This window comes from Chelonia mydas, chromosome 8, assembly GCF_015237465.2.
Source record: "Chelonia mydas isolate rCheMyd1 chromosome 8, rCheMyd1.pri.v2, whole genome shotgun sequence".
Lineage (NCBI taxonomy): Eukaryota > Metazoa > Chordata > Testudines > Cheloniidae > Chelonia > Chelonia mydas.
Window position 1 is genome coordinate 50,268,987 of NC_057854.1, and position 19,842 is coordinate 50,288,828.

Sequence of the window (19,842 nt, forward strand, 5' to 3'; positions counted from 1 at the left end):
CAAGCTCGTCACCAGTCCCATGATTGTGGCTTTCCTCATGCAATAGTTCTGCAGCCACTGCTCGTCATCCCAGACGTGCATGACGATGTGATCCCACCATTCAGTGCTTGTTTCCTGAGCCCAAAAGCAGCGTTCCACAGTGGTCAGCACCTCCATGAATGCCACAAGAAATCTTGTGTCGTAGCTACTACTTGTGGAGAGATCAATGTCGCACTCCTCTTGCCTTTGTAGTTTAAGGAATAACTCCACTGCCACTTGTGATGTGTTGGTCAGTGTGAACAACATTCTTGTCAACAGCTTGGGATCCTTTCCTGCAGCCAGGAAGAGGTGGGGCAGGGCGAGCAATACACAAACTGTTGAAAGATGTCACCAGATGCGTATGGAAGCACAGTGATTGCTGGGTTGTGAAGCGATGCACCACGGGGCATTGGGACAGGACCCAGGATGCCCTGCGACCCCTTCCGCCTTCCCACAAGTCTTAGTGGCAAACGAGAAAGAGGTGCTCTGTGGGATAGCTGCTCAGAGTGCACCGCTCCTAAGAGTGCTGCAAGTGTGAACACGCGATTGTGCAGACAGCTGACAGTGTGAACATGCAACAGAGGTTTTCCTTCGGTGCTCTCTGAGCGGCGCTGTTAACTGATGGCTCTGTAACTTTGCCAGTGTAGACGTACCTTTACTTGTTGTTAGCAACTATTTAACTGCAGTGACTACTTAACATTTTGGATAATGGGCATCGTTGTCAAAGACCCCACATTCTGCCCTAGCTTCTGTATCTGACCCGCCTCCAGATGTTGTCCCACGCAGAGTGCATTACAGCAGTGCCCTCCAGAGATGGCTGATGCCCAGATAACGTAGCATGGACTGTGGATGAAAGGAAAGTTTTTGCAGCTGTGAGGCTGGTGCTTGTGCCATTGATTTGTCTGGCTTCAGGGATGCCCCAGGGCATCGTGACCCTTGGAATGAGGGATATGTCAGGGAACCCGGGAGTGAGTAATGACTTGCCAATGGGGAGCCTGCCTCCCTCCCTCTCAGTGCGCTAGGCCAGGGACAGTCCAGCTGAGCTACTGGGTTTCTCAGTGCATGGAGCAGGCAGAGGGGGCTGAGATGCAAAACTGGGATTTGGACGGGACCTCCCCATAGTGCGGATGGAGAGGGAGGCGCTGGTTTGGGATTGCCTGACTCTGACAAGCGGGCGCTGAGCTTTTCCCGGTGGTGAAACCCCAGGACCCCTGCAGCTGGTGTGTCCCGTCCCCTCACCTTTCCCCTTCTCTGAGCAGCAGCAGCCGCCTGGATGCTGGTGGATGACTCGGAGGGCGATTGCTTTGGGCTGGCGGAGGCTTTGCTCTGGCCGCCGCTTGTCCATGCGGCCGGGCGCTCGGCTCTCCGCTGCTCCTGCCTATCTCCCTGGGATGCCGCCCGCCGCCGCCCGGTCTCTGGGAGAAGCCGAGCGGCTGCCGCCGCCGGAGAGTGAGCGCGAGCCAGCGGCGGCCCCTGCGCGAGCCGTGGCCGGAGGGGAGGCGCGGGGCCGGGCCTGGCCGGGAGCGAGCTGGACCAGAGGGATGGACCCGGGCCGGGGCGCCCAGTGAGCGGGGGCACGAGGGCAGCAGCCGGGTCCGGGCCGGAGCGAGCGGGCGGCCCGCCCCCAGCAGCATGGAGCCGCCCCCGGGCGCCCCCGGCGAGCCCGCGCCCTGGGGGCAGGAGCCCTTCGCGGGGCAGGAGCCGGAGGAGCTGGACGGAGCCGCTGCGGGCGTGATGGACCGGATCCTGCTGGAGTCGGTGTGCCAGCAGCAGGGCTGGGCCCGGGTCTACGGTGAGGAGCTCCCGGGATCACCGGGCAACCCCTCCCCCCGCTGCGCCTAGCGCCGCCGCCGCCGCTCCCCCAGTGCTCACCGGGCAACCCCCCGCTGCGCCTAGCGCCCCCGTGTTCAGCGGGCAACCCCCCCGCCCCCGCTGCGCCTTGCGTCCCCGCTCCCCGCGTGCTCACCGGGCAGCCCCTCGGGCACGCTGTTGCCCATGGGAGCTGTGCCCCAGCGCAAACCTTTGGTTCAATTTCATGCGCTCTGGGCGCACGTACGGGGACGGCGAAGAGGCTGTAAATCAGAGTCGTTGCCGCAGTTCCTAAGTGGCACGCCCCAGACTTTTGGAAGCTCGTGGGGCGGCGGGGGGAGGTCTCCCCTCAGACACTGGGGAGGAGTGGTGTTGCGCTCCTGCTGAAATCACGTTTATGCAGGTGCTTTCTTGCCTGTTACTGTGAAGCTGTAGCTGACATCAAACCAAAGCAATATAAACGATGTCTGAGGGTTGAGAAGCTGCTTGGAGCCTTCTCTGCAGTCAACTCTTTGCAAGTGAATAATGAAAACAGAGTAACTTAGAGACAGAGAGTATGTATGTAAAGCCAAACTCCTGGCACAGCCTCTGCTCTCTCCCCATCTCCCACCACACCCCTTAAAAGAGCAGCTCTGTTCAGCTGTGAACCCTGTTGTCAGAAACAGCCCTACAGATTAGGTTTCAGAATGTGCTATTGTTTACAGTCCCCTTTGTCAAGTGGCTGGCGAGGGATTCCATCAGAGATTCGGCAGCAGGTTGAAAAGTGATGAACAGACGAAAATTTCTAGTGTCTGCAGTCATCCTTCTTTTCTGGTGATTGCAACTGTTGAATGTCCCTAGATAAAGAGTTCTGATTAGCACCAATTTATAATTCCCACTGTGGAAAAAAACATAGGCTTTTAAAACCAGCAGTTTTACAAATTTGTTGGCAGGCAGCACTAGTTAAAATACCTTGTGATTTCCCCCTCTCCCCCCCCATGCTAAAATGTCAAGATGTTTATGCTGAGCAGTGCACGTTGAAACCCGTTGTACTGTGACTTTAATTTGAACATCCTGTATTTGACTTATAAAGTACCCTAGGATCCAACAAATACAAAGATGTTATCATGCAACAATCTACAAGTAAACCTTTTGTGTTGCTAGTAGTCAAGTACAGGACACAAGTGTGCACAGTGCTTCATTTGCTCCCCTTGCCAGCAGGGTTTCTGATTACTATTAATGAATTACTAAAGGCTTGGAAGATACTGATATGGTTGGTCCCGTGGTTCCATAGTTACTGCTGTATATTAAACTGACGTCTCTATTATTTATAGTAAAGGTTGATGAGAGTCTGGAAAAGGATATTACAATCTTTAGCAAACTGGCTGCTGTACAAGACCCAGTGTTATTTCCTATTCTTTCTCAAACCCTCCCTGGTATGTAACCTCCTAAAATAAACCTGACTTGTATGCCCAGCCTATTCCCAGGTTCTGATTTTGTTTTTAGCAGGAGTATATTCTCTAAGTTGAAACATCATGAAACTCGAGTCTCTTGACCTGTGTCTAAATAGTGGAATAGTGTTTTATTTGTCTTTCTGTAGTCCTGCCTTCCCTTCTATTTGCTCAAAGCATCTCACCATAGTTACTCCTGTTACGTGCCTCTAAGCGAAGATTACTCCAGCCAGGATCTTGCTTTCCCTCTAGAGAAATACTTGACAGTCAAACATGTCTTGTGCTCTTAATGGTTGCAATATTTGAGTACACAGTTGCTATATTACTTCTACCTAACACAACTCAAAGGGCTTCACAGGTTCTTGATTAAATCCGAACCTCTCTTGTCCTCATGGTTTCACTCTAGAGCAGTGCTACTCAAAGTGGTGCCGGTCCGCGAGCCATCGGCTGCTGGTTTGCGTGCACATTGGAAAAAAAAATTGCTGGTCCCCCACATCAGCTTGAGAAGCACTGCTCTAGAGGGCACTAATTTTATCCCTCTGAATCCTGACCAGACTCCCCAACTTGTTCATAGTCTACATGGTTAGGAACAAGCGGTCTTTGATGCGAGTGTCATTCTCTGTGTGTCAGCTAGTAGCATCACTCCTGAAGCAGAAACATGTTATTTCCAGGATGCCTGAGAATACCTAGTGGCTGAGAAACAATTGTCAGCTCTTAGTTTTAGTGGGTACCACCAAAGTTGGTCTTTGACAGGTATCAATGGGTAAATCAGGCCGTGATTCCTGTGGAAGATGCATCATATCCAAAAGATCTTCATCCTTCATATTGAAACTGTTAGTAGACAGTGCTGGGAGATTAGATGATTGTTGTCTTGTGTCTTTTATAGTACTACACAAAGTGGTGCTTAACAACATAGTTACACCGATAACTCTTTTCTTTCAGTAGTATCAGCTTCATGTGTTAGTGATTGCAGAACATAATGGAGGGTTTTTTTTAGAAAGTTAGTGTGAACAGAGTACAGAAGAGAGCAGTTTAGCACTGAGCTGTATACTTGTTTAGAATTTTTCTTAAGGTCAAGTCGTGGAGCAAAATGAGAATGTACTTGTGGGGAGAATGTCTGGCACCAGACTATCTGATTGTTACAGGATATAACCTTGGGTATTAGTGGAAACAGTAATGCCATTTCAAAATTAGCCATGGTGTAAAACATTAGTTGTTGATAAAGTCACAGTGTACATCCTGTTTTGTGATGTCTGACACACATGTGCAGGCAGAAATAGTCTGATTTGCCTGTGTACCAGTACAACTAGCTCAAAAGCTATAGAAGTTAGTGATGTATTCAAACATGATTGTTCAATAAAAGTGAATTTTGTAACCCAAGGGCTGCAGGGTTTTTTTTAGTTGTTATCAAAACGAAGTAATTACTAGTTCTTATCTTCAGATGAAGAGATCTGATGGTAGTAATGTCTTCTCTTCCTCCCTGTAGAGCTGCATTTTGTTTAGATAGTAAACAAATATTTCAGGCTGCTTACTATTGCTTGTGATCCTTTCACAGACTGATCTGACTAAGTTTGTGGGCAGTAAGTCAAATTGAAGCAATGCCATGTTTGTACACAACTAAATATGGATTTCAAATCTACAAGTGACAAATGTATAACATATTTTAGTTATTTATAGCATTAAAGACTTGCACAGTTGGTTGAAGAAAGACTTGCACAGTGGCATAGCTAAGGGAAAGCCCAGCCTTACTGTCTGTTGTCTAATAAATTAATACTAATTATTTCACTGTGAATAAGTGAGTGGGAAGCATATCTAATGTGAAATGTTAAGTACAGTTTTCTGTCATGGCAAGAAAAGGAGTTACATAATAGCTATTTATTTTCTTAATGCTTTTATGAACACAACAAAGTATGCTTTTGGATTGTTCAAAATGAAAACAACGAGGAGTCCTTGTGGCACCTTAGAGACTAACAAATTTATTTCGGCATAAGCTTGAAGTGGGTTTTAGCCCATGAAAGCTTATGCCCAAATAAATTTGTTAGTCTCTAAGGTGCCACAAGGACTCCTTGTTGTTTTTGCTGATACAGACTAACACGGCTACCACTCTGAAACCTTTCAAAATGAAAGTTAATGATCTGAGAAGTGATTCAAACAGTGGAAATAATTATTTAAAAACAAATGAGTTCTGTGCCCTCTTACTGAAATCTGATTATTTTTGTGCATCTCTGTTCGGTAACTGCATACTGTTCAGCTTGCATGTATCCATGGAGCTTATTCATGATTGTTAGGGGAACTGGTCCAATTGTGGAGCTGGTAAAATTTCATCTGTAAGCACAGAGAAGAGGATTCAGTCGTAATATACAATAATTATTGGTCTTTGTGGTATGCAAGTGGTATGACAATGATGTGAATGCAGTAGGACTTTACAATGTCTGGGATGTGATTGCAGAGTGACACAGGTCTTGTCTATCCTCGCTGTGATATATCTAAATCATAGTCTAGCTATTTCTGTGTTTCCTGAGTTAACTTCAAGAGCTAATCTTTAGCTTCTTTTTTCCACTGTTTTTTGCAGGTTTGACAGTTTATGCTTAAATGAATAGCTGATGACCTCATAAATTCATGAACATATAAAGGCCTTACTCAAGGACAATGTTAATTCTGAAATCTGATTTCTCTGAGCTTGGTATCTGAATAACGGACAGTAATAGCAAATATGCTATTTGTCAGCATGCTAGTTTTAATTGTTCATGAAACACAAGTCATGTGCATATTGTGGGATGCTGTTTCCTGGAACCAGTTTTGAGACACAACTAATGTGTACTAGTTGCTGTCTTGCTTTAGAGTCATAGCACGTGAGCAGTTTGGGTAAGAGGAAAGATTCTGTCTTTTCTTCACTAAGAGCCATAATATTTCCCTTATACACACACACAAATGTCCCTTTACAAGATATTCTAAAGCACCTACAGATGTTTCAAATCGGCCCCCTTCTAATTCAAAATAAACAAACAAAAACAAACTAAGGCTGAATTCTCTGTACCCTCAATACCAACAGTAAAAATGAGCAATTATGTTGAACAGTATGGCTGGTTGACTGTCCATAGACTGTGTAACAATGAATTATACAGCTATTTGTATGAAATGTCCTGTGTGGTAGGGGAAGAATCAGATCTTGCCAGATTTATCTTCTGTCTCATCAGGTTGAAAACTTTACAATAATGATTGTCAAATTTTTTTTTAAGTTAGTAATTTTAAACTTAATTTTGAAGAGCAAGGGTATTAAAAATGTATGAAACTGGAATTATCAAAGTATTTTGTGTATGTGTGTAGAAAATAAAGCATACAGGTGTCTGCTAATTCTTGTATATTCATCTTCACATGCTGATTGCTTCCTTCTTTGATCTTATCTACATTTAAGAAACATCTTTTCTGTTTTTCAACAATGGTGCAGCTATATTTTTGATAGCAATAGTATAAGCGCTAATGCACAGCAGTCTAGGACACTTTCATCATCTCTTCCTCCAATCCTGTGAGCTGTGTACACATCCTTTGTGCATGGTGGAAGAAGAGATTGCTAGGGTGGGGAAGGGAGTATTCGCTACACAGATTGAAGGGTTCCTCATTCGTCTGTGCATATTGATGGCTGAAAAATCCATTACTTATTTTTAAAATGTAAAAGGAAGAATAACCTAAAACCTATGGAAAAGTTCCTCTTCTGATGCACTGACTTTAATTCAAAATGAAGGAGAAAACTAGAATTTTGGTACAAGGCACAAATGGGTTGGGAGTATAAGGCCTCTTTCGGACTGTCATTTATGATGTGTTTGTACAATGCCTAACATCATGGGGTCCAACCTGGTTGTAGGCTTTAGGAGCTACCACAAGATATTAGTTAAAACTAATTTAAGAGAATCAAATGGAAAAGGAAGTAGAAGCTACATTTATTACAAACAAAAATGGTTAGGTTAGGACCCTTATGGCCGTCTAAAGAAGAGAGGTTAATTTAAGCGAAGATTTTAAATGAGCTTGATACAAATTGCAAATGTACAGCTGTACCCAGAGAGGATTTATTGCTGCCCTCCCCTTGCCGTCACAAATCTGATGTTCGATTGATTCAGAGAATTCCCCACAGTGTCCACTGATTTATTTGGCTATACCCATTTCATGGACAGTTCTGCCTCCACTGGCCAGCTACAAGTGCCCTCAGGGGAGTGAGAGATGAGGACATTTTGTGCTATTGCAACACCCATTCTAGATGGACTTTCCATCACTGGGAGCCCTGTTCTTTTCCTGGTGTATTGACAGCCTTGAATCAAGCTGGTGTGTCTCAGGACTGGATCTGGCCTAGTCTTTCTTGCTATTTCTTTCTGCAATAAAGCTAAATATAGGAGTAATTAACCTTATTATGTTTAAGAAGATGAACCACAGAGAATGTTAGTTACATTAACGTTAATCGATACATGGTGTGATTCAGAGTTTAGCCTGAACTTGGAGTCTTGTTGTGTTTTTTCCTAGGAATACATATCATTTAATATATTAAAATGACTCTTAATCTTTGGAGGCCCCAACAATATCTAGGCATGTTGGGGTAGATTTAGGATGACTCTTTTTCTAAAACTTCAGCTCCCCGACTCTTGTATTTCAGCCAGACTATTTATCTTTGTCTGAACATTTTCGTGTGCTGCTGTTTCCTATTTTTAAACAATAGAAAAAAATAGAGACGATAAGAGGAACATAACTGTGACCCATTGACTTATTCTGAGATCATGGATTCCTTTCAACTGATATATTTATAGAGCCAATAAAAAGTAGCTGACATTTCTGTTTTATTCCTCTGTGTGTGTGTGTGTGTAAAATCCTTAAAAAACCCTATTTTAAAAGGACATAGCAAGCATGAAAATCACAATTGGCTTGCCTCCAAGGTGATTAGTCCCACAGACCATGTTATAACATGCACTAGGGAATGTACTGTGCACCAGCAGGGTCCACATGCGTCACTTAGGGCAGATTCAGATTTACATCCCTCTAGTATGGACTAAACTAAAGCATTGTATAGACAAGCCTATGGTGTGGGTTTTCTATCACTTGTAAGCACAGTAAACACCTAAGATGACTATAACTGAATGGAGTAAGAGGAAAATATTTTGCTCCATTTTTTGACAGCACTTCATGTTCAGTTTTTCCATTGTTGATGATCAGTATGTGGCCTTTAAACATGGGAAAATAAAATCTCTTAATTCATTAAAAGTAATTTAAAAAAAAAAAAGGTCAGGACACTGCTTAAGAGATGTTCTTTTAGAATCGGGATTACTTTTATTATTTTTTATTTATTTTTATTTTTTTAGTTAATTAAAAAAGCAAGTTTGTATTGTCCTTCTAAGTTGAAGTAGCAAGATAATCAATAATATCAGGTAAGCATTGGGAAGTGAAGGGAGTCCTTTGTGCTCCAGTAAATTGAAATAAAGAATCTAAACTAGTGAACTTTTATCTTCTGAAGAAAACTTTTACAGCTGGGAATGCCCCATTAAAAATTAGGCTCTATTCTTTAAGCTCTGGCCAGCGCTTAGCTAACACATTCATCCTGCAAACTTTGGGAAAACAGCAGATGTGCAGTATGTCTGATACCTATTTGCATGAGAATACTTGTGCACCTTGACTAGTTTTTGGCTTGATTAAAACTTACAGGCACCTCTTTCTTCACTACAGTAGGATGCATGCATTAATGGCTTGATAGAAAATATATAGTACTTCCTCTGTTTAAGCTGATAAGTAAAAATAGATATCTGTCCAGCACTACAACATAGATATGCATGGTGCTTTACCGACAAAAGACACAGTCCTTGCCCTGAGGGAGTTTATAGTCTAGATTGATGACACAGATGACAACAGACAATGGGGTTGGAACTAGAGAGAGTATTACACAGTACAATATTATGAAGTTCTCTTATTCTTTGATGTATATGTAATATTCTATTTTAAAATTTGCATACAAATAAGTTTTTAAAAACAAAGATGAGAGTGAAAATTTGTGCTGTGGAGAGATAAAAAGCAGAACTTGATGGAGGTTGCATGGCTCAAGAGTTCATGAGCTGTAGCTCACGAAAGCTTATGCTCAAATAAATTTGTTAGTCTCTAAGGTGCCACAAGTACTCCTTTTCTTTTTGAGTTCTAGGAAGTTATTCGAGGAGAAGGGCCAGCATAGGGGGAAGATGACCGTGTCCCATTTTGGAAAAGGGGGTTGTGGAGAGAGATGGGAGAAAATATTTTGATGTGCAGAACACTGAATGAGAGGATGAAAAGTTTTTTGAATTTTATGTGAAGGAGGTATACTGGCAGTGAAAGGACTGGTGGGAGAGGAAGACAAATTTGGGACATTATTTTGGGTAGACTGTAGAGGTGCAAGGTAAGTGTCAGGGAGGTTGTAGTAGGCTAGGGTGTAGAAGACCATGGCACAGCCAAGGGTTTTGACAGTAGAGGTCTTGTAAAGGAATGAGATGTGATTTAGCAATAGATGTGAGGAATTGAGGATTGCAATTCTTCTAGGTAGTTTCTTGGGAAACTAGCATTTTTTTAGCACACCCAAACAGTTGGTAATGCTTCGTCAAAGTCCATTGTTTTCTTTCTTGATATCTCACCTTAACAAGATTTCAGTGATTAAAATATAAAGACTGGGAATTTGGGAGTATAGTATTGCCAGGTTGTTGTCTTTCCTGTAATGGTTTTGAGTTGTTTTCATAGCTAATAGGTATGATCTTCTGGGACTGGCAGGAATGTTGCCCCATCTTTGGACATTTTGTCATCAGTGATCTTGCCAGTTCTGAGATTTTTCATGTTGTGGAATCCAGTGGAAGGGGGAAGAAAAGAAGCATTCATTAAGCCAGTAAGGCTTTTAGAGCTCTGAAAGGCTCAGAGTTGTTGCTAGATGGCAGCTCTCCAGTCACTGCACTAAAGGGTGTTTTCCCCTACACAAACTTTTCCCTGTGGTGTTAAAGGGTCAGTGCTACTGTATGGACAGCCGAGTGGTGCATTCTATATGAACTTTGAGGGGGGTTGGGTTGAACAAGCTTGAAATCATGGAAATTTATTTTTCATTTCCTTTCTTGGATTTTGTTTCCTAAAAGAGGAAGTCTCCACGTAACTGTGAGTGAAGTATAATGAATTAACTGTCCATTTCCTCTTAAAGAGGATATATCCTGTGTGTAGCCTTTTGTTACTGGTACTTAGAGGAAATGTGGGTGGAACTGAGGGTGGTTGGGTCTTTCTTGATAACTGCTATTTCTGTATAGCATAGGTAGTTGAGAATTTAATGTATTTGCCTTTTGGCTACTCACACTCATTGAGATGGTTAAGTGGTTTTAGATATAGAGGGCTATTTTTCACACCTGTTTATCTCATAATGTTAGCACAGTAGACTAGTGCACTAGCCCTTTAACCCCCTATAGATGGGGAACTGTTGAACTATAGTGTTACTCAGAACACTGAATAATAGTGAGGTTTTTGATTCTACATAAAAGTGGAGGGTTGAGCCTAGTATTCAGAGTCTTTTCAAGGTATTGAGCAATTATTTAATTGTTGTTGCAGCTGATGAGCTCTTTATTAATAATGCTGTGTCTGAGAGTAGAGAAAATGTCTAATTTATCTATGGTATTCATCAGTCTAGTATCTAAGCACCTCAAAAACATTAATGGATTTATCTTCAAAATGTTGCTATGAAGTAGAGAAGGATTCTACCCACTGGACAGGTGTAGATATAGTGTAAATAAGGCACAAATAGATCAAGTGACTTGCCCAAGGACACGCAAGAAATTTGCCAATGGAACTTTGATCTCCTGAGACCTAATCCAGTGTTTTGTTTGCCTGTTTTAGATGACATAGTTTCATGTTTGGGACTGCCTTTAAATCTGTTTCTTTCCCTTTGTACTGTCACAGCTCTTGACAATCATCTGAAAAGCGTCTAACACTCCCTAGATTTAAGCCCTGGAAGGGAGATGTTCTCAGCTGGGAATTCAGGTATTTGCATTCCCCATTTTTGAGACAACAAAGCCCAAGTTTGTTGACCTTCAGGACACAGTGTAAAGCTTATCTACTCAGAGTGATAATGGACTGATTTGAGGTGATGATAAAGGAGCTCAGTTCAGCTGACATTGATCAAAGTTTGCTTACATTTGTATGACCAGTCAGACACTTAATGGGTGCATTTTATACATTCCTAAATAAATGGACAATTTTTCTTTGATACATTTTTTGATAATATTGTCTACCAAGACAGGAATTGTAAAACCCTAAGGCAAAGATGATACTGGCAAAATCACTTGACATACATGCCTGACATCTTTTTACACACATTTTAGATCCTGTGCCAGTGGGTAATGCTTTCAGATTCAGTGGTGTTTGCCAGGAGGCTTGACTGACAGCAGTTTTCCACAGTAGTTGGGAATTTTGTCTGGTCTTGTTTAGGAATATAGCACGGAACAAGAGTAATGAAAATGAAGTAAGATGAAATGGAAGGCTTACTGAGTGGCATGTTCTCTGTGAACTGACTGCAGCTGAGACTGCTTCAAAATAGCCAGATTTGTTACGTTTCCTAGATCGGTTGAGAGGGCTGTGAAAAACTTATTCCGTACAGCAGATGCACAGCAAACATACAGTATTGATTCCCAATGGAATATCACTGCATTTTTTTATTGGTTGTTCGTTTAAGGCTTTTCTAGCACCATTTACGTCATTACAGATATGTATCTAGCAATAGCAAATACACCATACTGTGTCTCCATTTTAATGTTTGTTTACAAATCAACAGATACTTCATAGCTTCTTTTGACAATTGGAAATGAGAAGACAGGCATTGTATTATGCTACCCAGCTATTATCAGAAGTAGATAGTAATGACATATGGACATGAAAAGGATCTGTCCCACTGCAGCATGTTGTGAGCGCTTGCATACCTCATCATGCCAATGAAGTATGATGATGGTGATTGTTTACTTGGTAGTATTTCCATGAATTCCATTGAGTTCTTCCTTCCACCACGAGCCAAGACCTAGTGGATTCAAGTGTAAACTAGCCTTTCCTCTCTGAGGATAATGGATTTAAATCCAGTTTAAGTTGGCAGGAGAAGAATTTTTCGACCTTACCCAAGTGGATATTTGTCTGCAACAAAAGGTTGTGTTTCAGTCTTCCAAAGTTGACAGCCTTTCCACTTGGAGCAGTCTAGCACTGCAGTAAATGGCATTGCAAGTAAAGATCATGTGTACTGGCAGAGTTGTGTGCAGGAAGGGTGTACAGAGCTTTTCTGTACTGTGCCTTGTTCCATAAATTGCTAGTATTTTCTCATTTTTCTGTCCAAATATAGTTACTCAAATTAAGAAAGAAATCCCGCAGACACCATCTTTTCCAGCACAGACAGGCCTTAGGAAGTGCGGCATGATCTTTCTTAGGAATTCTAATCTGTAGTCAGTTGGTGTAAATGTCCACTAGAGACTAGGAGGTGACCATCCAACTCATTTTCCTTTTGATTGGGATATGAGCCAATTCTCTAAAGGTGAAATCAGCCTACTGTGATACTTAACCTCACTGAAAGATTATTTAATTTAATTATGTTCCTGTCAGTGCTGTGAACTCTGCCATGGTCCTGGACATTAAAAAAGCATAAGAAAATGACTTTATAGTGATCCTCTAGGTGTAGAAAACAGAAACTGGATTCTTACATACTCAGGTTGGCAACAGTTTGCAGCAGAGGCTGAAGCTTCATTAGCTACTGCTTCATCTTAGCCATTAGAGATTTCAGCTGCCATATTCAGTCAGCCAAATATCTTATAAACACAAAATCGATTTATAAATCCATCTTATCCACTTTGGGGCCTGCTAAGTACAGTTTGGGAAGAATCTTATATATTTTTGAAAGAGACTGGTATTCAGTAAAATTTCGTCGATAGCTTTTTTTAATGACGAGTATCAAATGGGTTATGAATACATACTAAAAAAAGTGCAGTGTTTCAAGCTGGGTACAATAACAATTTGTAAAGGAAAACGTAGAGTACATCGCTTACTACTCACTCGTATTCGTCCCTGAAATGTCCTACCAAACAAAATGTTGCTAACTGTACTTTTGACATCTATTTATGATAACCGTTTGAGTCCACAGCTGACACAGCATCCCTTTTTTCTTTCTAGATGTTTATTGATGTGGCTTCTTCATGATCTGCTTGATGTTCACTGCTTTAGGATCAGTTTCGGCTCTATTTCAAAATGGATATGTTCCTTTCATAGAAAGAAATCTTGTCTGACTAGTAGATTTCCATTTTAACCAATGTGTTTTTAATTTAGGTAGATGCAAACTTGGACATGAGTTCTATGTAGCCTTTCTCTTACTCCCAGGATAGAAGGTGTTTTTTTTAGGGTAACTTCTTTTCTTCCTGATCTCCATCGCTGATCATTGTGAATTTAGGGGGAAGTGGAGCGAATGGGATGCATTGGTTTCTTCAGAGCTGTTGTTTGTTGTTACTATGAATCAGTTAGCCTTGTACTCTAAGGAAGTTGACTCATTTCTTATTTTCTCCAGAGACCAGCTATGTCACCTGTCTGTTACTGCAGCCACTTGCACAGCCTAAAGAAGGGTCCTCCTAAGGCCACTCCAGTTTGGGGTTGCTATTACTCTGACCCTGGGCTGTACTTTTTCCTCCTCCCCACTCCCCTTTTCTGTAGTTTCTTCCAGTGGTGACTTGGTTCGAGGCTCTGAGCCATATCTTTTGTGAGCTTATGGGGCTTTTGCTTTGAATCTGGGGCACCAGGCTTGTGATTATTTGTCTAGGACGCTTGGAGAAATCAGTGTAAGTGGTACAGCTGTGCAGTGTTCAACAGCTACACAGCTTTTAGTTACGCCTCATGGAGGAATTAATATCTCAAGGTATTGGATAACCTTGGAAAATAGTAGCTCACTCGTGTAATTTCACAAAGTAGATGTAGTTGAACACTACTTAATGTAGTCATCCATCTTCAAGTAAACTTTATTTTACTTTGCTTTCTCTTTCTATTTACTTCTGCATTGTGTTTTAGGAAACTCCATAATATTCTGGTTTCATGTTTTAATAAGAACAGCCATACTGGATCAGACCAAAGGTCCACCTAGCTCTTTATCCAGTCTTCTGACAGTGGCCAATGTCAGTTGCCCCAGAGGGAATGAACAGAACAGGTAATCACCAAGTGTTGCCCATTCCCAGCTTCTGGCAGTAGAGCAAGACAATAGAGTAGACCAGCTAAGCCCCTGATTGACATTTGTCCAATGTCATAAAATGAAAACACAGTTCAGCATAACTGGTAATCTCTGCTCAGGAGAGGGCTAAGACTGGAGCATTGTACGTGTTGTAGAGCTGTGCATGAAACATGACATAGGTCTTGATCCAGCTCCCAGTGACTTCAGCATATGTTGGATCCTATTGCTGCATCTGTTGGTAGTGAGGGTTTGAAAACCCTGTTGCTTAGTGCATGGGAAACTTTTATACTGGGAGAGGTATTCAGCAGTATTGGGAGCAACAAGGCCTGAGTGCATAGAGGGAAGAGTGTTTTTTGCAGTTCCTGGCTATAACAATTAGGTGCCACTCCTTCCCTTCATCACCCAGTTTCACTGTTCCCCTGAGCAGGAATGTATACAACAGCATGATGGGGTGGAGGTGGGACTCCAGTGAACTGGCAAAGTGACATGCAGGAGGCTGGGCTCTGACCAGCCAGGAGCTGAGCATTAGAGGGACCTGCTTTGGAAGCCAGACCCCACAGCATTTGAAGTGACTAGCAGGGAACCCTGGGGCCTCAAGACCAAGCTGAAGGGGACCAGAACTTTTGAGGATGTGAGGACTAGATCTGCTTGGGAAATCTGTGACCAGCAGGATTGAGACCTAAGGACTGGGCATCTATCGGAGATGTCTGGGAAAAGGACCCCTTCTGCTGGTCCTCCATTTCCCTCCATTCTTGGGAAGGGGCAGAATTGGGGATGTGGAGAGGACACAGGGGCGCAGATATATTTTTCTCCCCCTGCCACCAACGCTAGTAAATTTAGTCCTTAGGCTAGTTCAGGAGTTCTCAAACTGGGGGTCGGGACCCATCAGGGCGTCATGGGGTTATTACATGGAGGGTTGTGAGCTGCCAGCCTCCACCCCAAGCCCCACTTTGCCTCCAGCATTTATAATGGTGTTAAATATACAAAAAAGTGTTTTTTAATTTATAAGTGGGGGTCGCACTGAGGGGCTTCCTATGTGAAAGGGGTCACCAGTACAAAAGTTTGAGAACCAATGGGCTAGTTGATGTCAGATGACTTTATTCCAAGCTCTGATTTGCACTGGCTTTTCACTTAGTCATCAAAAGAGACTTTCTAGCGACCTACCCCTCTTCAATCCTTCCCCCAAACCAAGATTGTATTCTGCTCTTTCAAAACCTAATACAATTTGTAATCTGTTTTAAAGAGACGAAGAACATGTTAACAAAATACAAGGGTTGAATTATTTTGCTGCATGTTGGGCTGGCAGAAGGGAGGTGAGTGTAAAACACCCCCGCCACCCTTGCCAGAGCCCATTAGCAGTTCTACTGACTGAGTTGTCAAGAGGGATCACTAGTGACTGCCTTCTCCACTAGGACTCAGTGTGCTGCTTCTGTAGCATGGTAGTGGCACTGCTAGCCTGACAGCAAAGAATTCAGCAGGAGACTTGAACTCTGGTTTCCACTTGGGCTCCAAATTCTATCAAATTGTGTAACAGCTAGGCTGCTGGACAGGCCAGATATTTCTCTCTGACACTTGCCTGCAGACTGTTGGGTGAAGGAGGGACGCTGTTTATGTTGAAGGCAGATATTGCCAAGTTAAAGGCTGCTGCTAAAATGGGCATGGAATATGAGCCCTTTCAGTAGTAGCTTTGTGGACTTTGATGTAGCTTAATATCATAGAAGGTACATGTCCCATCCTGAGGAAAACAGTAATATTTTTATATTCCTCTCTACAATATCTACCCCCCTCTGCCCAAACCCTTTCTCCCATCCCCCTTTCTTACTTGGAAACTGTACAGAAGCTGTAATGAAGAGCTGGCACACAATTCCAAAGCTCTGAATAATCATGTTCCCCTTAATGTTATGACTAGCCATTGTGGGCACTATTCCATCTGTTATCCTCTCTCACCCCTGCCCCTTTTCAAATCTGAACTCAAACCCTAATGCTGTCAGTTTAGAATTTATTTAAAGAGGAATTGACTGGCTTTCTTTGCTCAGTTGTCCCTTAACAGCAGAGGCCCAGAAAACTAGTTTATTTTTCTTTTTGAAAAGTACAAATACAATCTAAGCCAAAAGTAACTTATTGAGATTTCCACAAAGGAACTCTCTTCTGCTTGGCTCATAATTGTTTAGATACAAAATTAAAGATTTAAAGACCCATGAACAATTATTTATGTCAGGAAAGTCGTTCCAAATGAACCAAAACAGATTTTTTAATAATGCAACGTTTCCAAAAAGTTCTGCACCTGCCACCACTCTAAATTTTGAACTGTTCTCCTCCAAGTTTAGAGACCAGATGTTATCTAGGAGGCACCACTTCTTTGGAAATAGGTAGGAAAATAAGTTTATGGGGCAAATTAATTTGCATGTGATTTTAAAATGTAGTTTGCTTCTGCAGATGGTATTTGAATCCAGTTACTTGGAATGTAAAACAGCACATGCTAGGGCAGCCTCTTAGCTTGTGGGCTGACCACTCTCTTGTCTTCCAGCTGTTTTCCAAGTAATTTATTTAAATTTACCACCTGGCTTCTTTGCCTCACCCTTTAGATTTGTTCTTAATACTCACAGTAAAGTGTGGGTGGCAAGGCAGGAGGTGAACAGCTGCGCTTAGCAGCTCCAATAAACGACTTTATGAGACTTGTGCCCACATTGCACAAATACCATAGGCCTATAGTCAGAAACGACTGTAGAATGGGACAGAACCTGGCCATTCCCATTCCCCCTCCTTGCAGTGGGGAAAGCAGGCTCTGACTCAGTGCTTGGGATAAAGTGAATTGTGTGTGTATTGTATGATTGCTTTCAGGCTTTTAAGCCCTTTGTCTGAGGCCAAAAATCTTTGTGCTTTTCAGCGTCTTGTAAAAAGACAGTATTATGGGATAGAAGGGGGGTGCATTTTCAAGTAGTTCAGGAATAAGTGTGAACTTCCTTAGAATTGTAACAATCTGAAACATGCTGTCAACTCTTAGGTATCTGGTGAAGGGGAGTGTGATTATTGAGGAACATTAGAGGAACAATATAGCTATTTATCTAGGACCCAACAAAATCAGTGTTTACTCCATTTCTCACTGTCTCCCCAGCTCTGCAGCCTTCCTCACTGTAAACAAGTGGACACGTCCCTAAAGGTTGGTGTACAAAGAATTAAATATTTCCCTCAGCTGCATTGAAAATATTGGGAAAATTATATGTTTGCCAAAAAAGAAGACAGTCATCAGAGAGATTTTACTGCCACGCTATAGGGATATTTTAACAGTGCGAAAAATGAAAATTAATATTGAAACCTTCCTTGTTTTCAGTTGTTTGGAAAGAAATTACTGTATTTTGAGGTAATTAACTTTTCTGTGGGTGGAGAGCCTATAGGATCCCTTGTTGTTTCATTTACTTCTCCCCGTCCTTTTAGACGCCTAATTATGATAATAGTTTTTGTCCTGTGAGGACTGTGCATAGCTTCCCTTGTGCCTATCAGTGCAGTTCTGACCATCAAGCAGAGCAGGACTTTAAAATACTTAGCTAGAGGATTAAACCTCTGAGTCAAAAATAGGTATGTGAGATTTTGGGGGTGTACCAAGTGACTGTCTGTTGGTGATGCCATGATGAGAAGCCAAATCAACCCACCAGAGTTACTGAGGAGGAGGAGGGTACAGATATTCTTACGGGGTGCTGCCTCTTTGGGACTCCATTTTCCAAATCTCCTTCTAGTATCTAGGTCTCTTCCCATTTCACTTTTTCCTGGCTATTTGAACAGGGAGTTCTGGAAGTGCTCTGCAGGTTGTTAGTGAGCCACATTTTGAGAATCTCTGAACTAGACCAGAGGGGAATCTCTTTTAAACACTGCAGAAGAGCTCCTGTTCCTTCTCCATATATCTTAGCTGCTTTCAGACTCTTATCTGTCGTTAATGATATTCCAAATTACTCTTCCTCTAGAATACACCCTTCATGGACTTCCAAGGGCAGCCTTCATTGTTTTTCTGGGGGTGAGGGCAAGGCTGTCTTAAAACATTAGCAGATTAAAATCACTCTAATTAACCTTTTCCTCACAAAAAACAAAAGTAAAGAGACTGTGATTAGTGTTAGCTGTCTCTTGTGAACATTATAGCTTATCTGCAATCTTTGTGTGTTTCACTGGAGCACCTCCAGCTGTAATTATATGGGCATTGTTAAGCATTGGATGTGGTCACCTATTTTTTTAATGCATTTACACGATCTGTGCAACTCTTTGTCAAGAGGGGTTGTTCAAAATCTTTAAAACTCCTTTTTCCTTAATAAACATCATTCCGGCATTCGAGCAGCCCTACAGTGACCAACTGGCAAGGACATGTAATGGAGAAAAGAAATGCTATAAGGAAACTGTCATTAGTTTCATACTTCCAAAGGGGTATGATATGTGTCCCCTTAGTGAGGAAGGGAGAAAAAGATCATTTTTGAAATAGATTCTGAACACAATGTGCTTTTAACTGCAACCTTGTAAGTGAGGGTTCAAAATATGAGCTTAGTTCTGTGTATTGTAGTCCAGGTTTAATGTTAAAACGGGTAGGTGTTATCAGGAAAGCAGGGCAAGAGAACAGCATTCTTAAAAATCTGAACTGTTTCCAATTCTCAGTTTGTTCTATTGTGCTTTCCTTCACTTAGCCGTTCGTAGGCATTCTGAAGGGAGAGATTGAAATACCCCACTGGGGGCTTTGATAAATCCACCTGCTGATGGCATCAGACAACTGATTTATCATCTCTCATAAGTGACAAATCACCTAGACTTGTCTGCAGGACAAGTAAAATTTTAAACGACAGCAACAGGATATCTTAAAAATTGTGCTGATCATGTAAATCCTGTTGTCTCTGTAACCCAATGGAAACCTTCTGAGCTTTAAAGTGACATCACATTGTCTGAAAACATCAAGTAGAAAATCCTGTTATCTGTTACTTTCTCAGTTCATTTTAAAATCCTGTTATCTGTGTCATTTTTAAATCTCAGTATCATTTAATAGAGCAGGAGGAGAAGAAGGGGGGAATATAGGAAGTCCCCATAAAAAGAATTTAAATTCAAATCTTCCCTCACAAAATAACCATTTTAAGGGATGCCAGGTCAATTTGTATAAGAAACATGATTTGACTTGTAATAGAATCTTAAAAAACCCAAACCCCAGCCTTAATAATAAAGTTGGCAACCTACCACACACAGTGCAAAATACAAAGGAAGCTATGCTCAATCCTAAAAAGAAGCCTCAATAGTTTTATTTCGTTTTGAAGCTCTTTGGGGTACGGACTGTCTACTACTCTGTACAGCTCCTAACACAATGAGGTCCGTTTCTTAGTTGGTTCACAGGTGCTACCATAATAAGCATAA

The 19,842-nt window shown here is 42.0% G+C and overlaps 1 protein-coding gene across 3 annotated transcripts in view; it reads left to right on the forward strand.

The window, feature by feature from the left end:
• The first annotated feature begins 1,650 nt into the window (after positions 1–1,650).
• RASAL2 (RAS protein activator like 2) overlaps positions 1,651–19,842 on the forward strand; it is a 275,645-nt gene continuing 257,453 nt past the window's right edge. For all 3 annotated transcript variants that reach the window (XM_043552867.1, XM_043552868.1, XM_043552869.1), the window contains exon 1: positions 1,651–1,810. In XM_043552867.1, coding sequence (XP_043408802.1) covers positions 1,651–1,810 — 160 coding nt within the window. The remainder of the gene's footprint in view (positions 1,811–19,842) is intronic.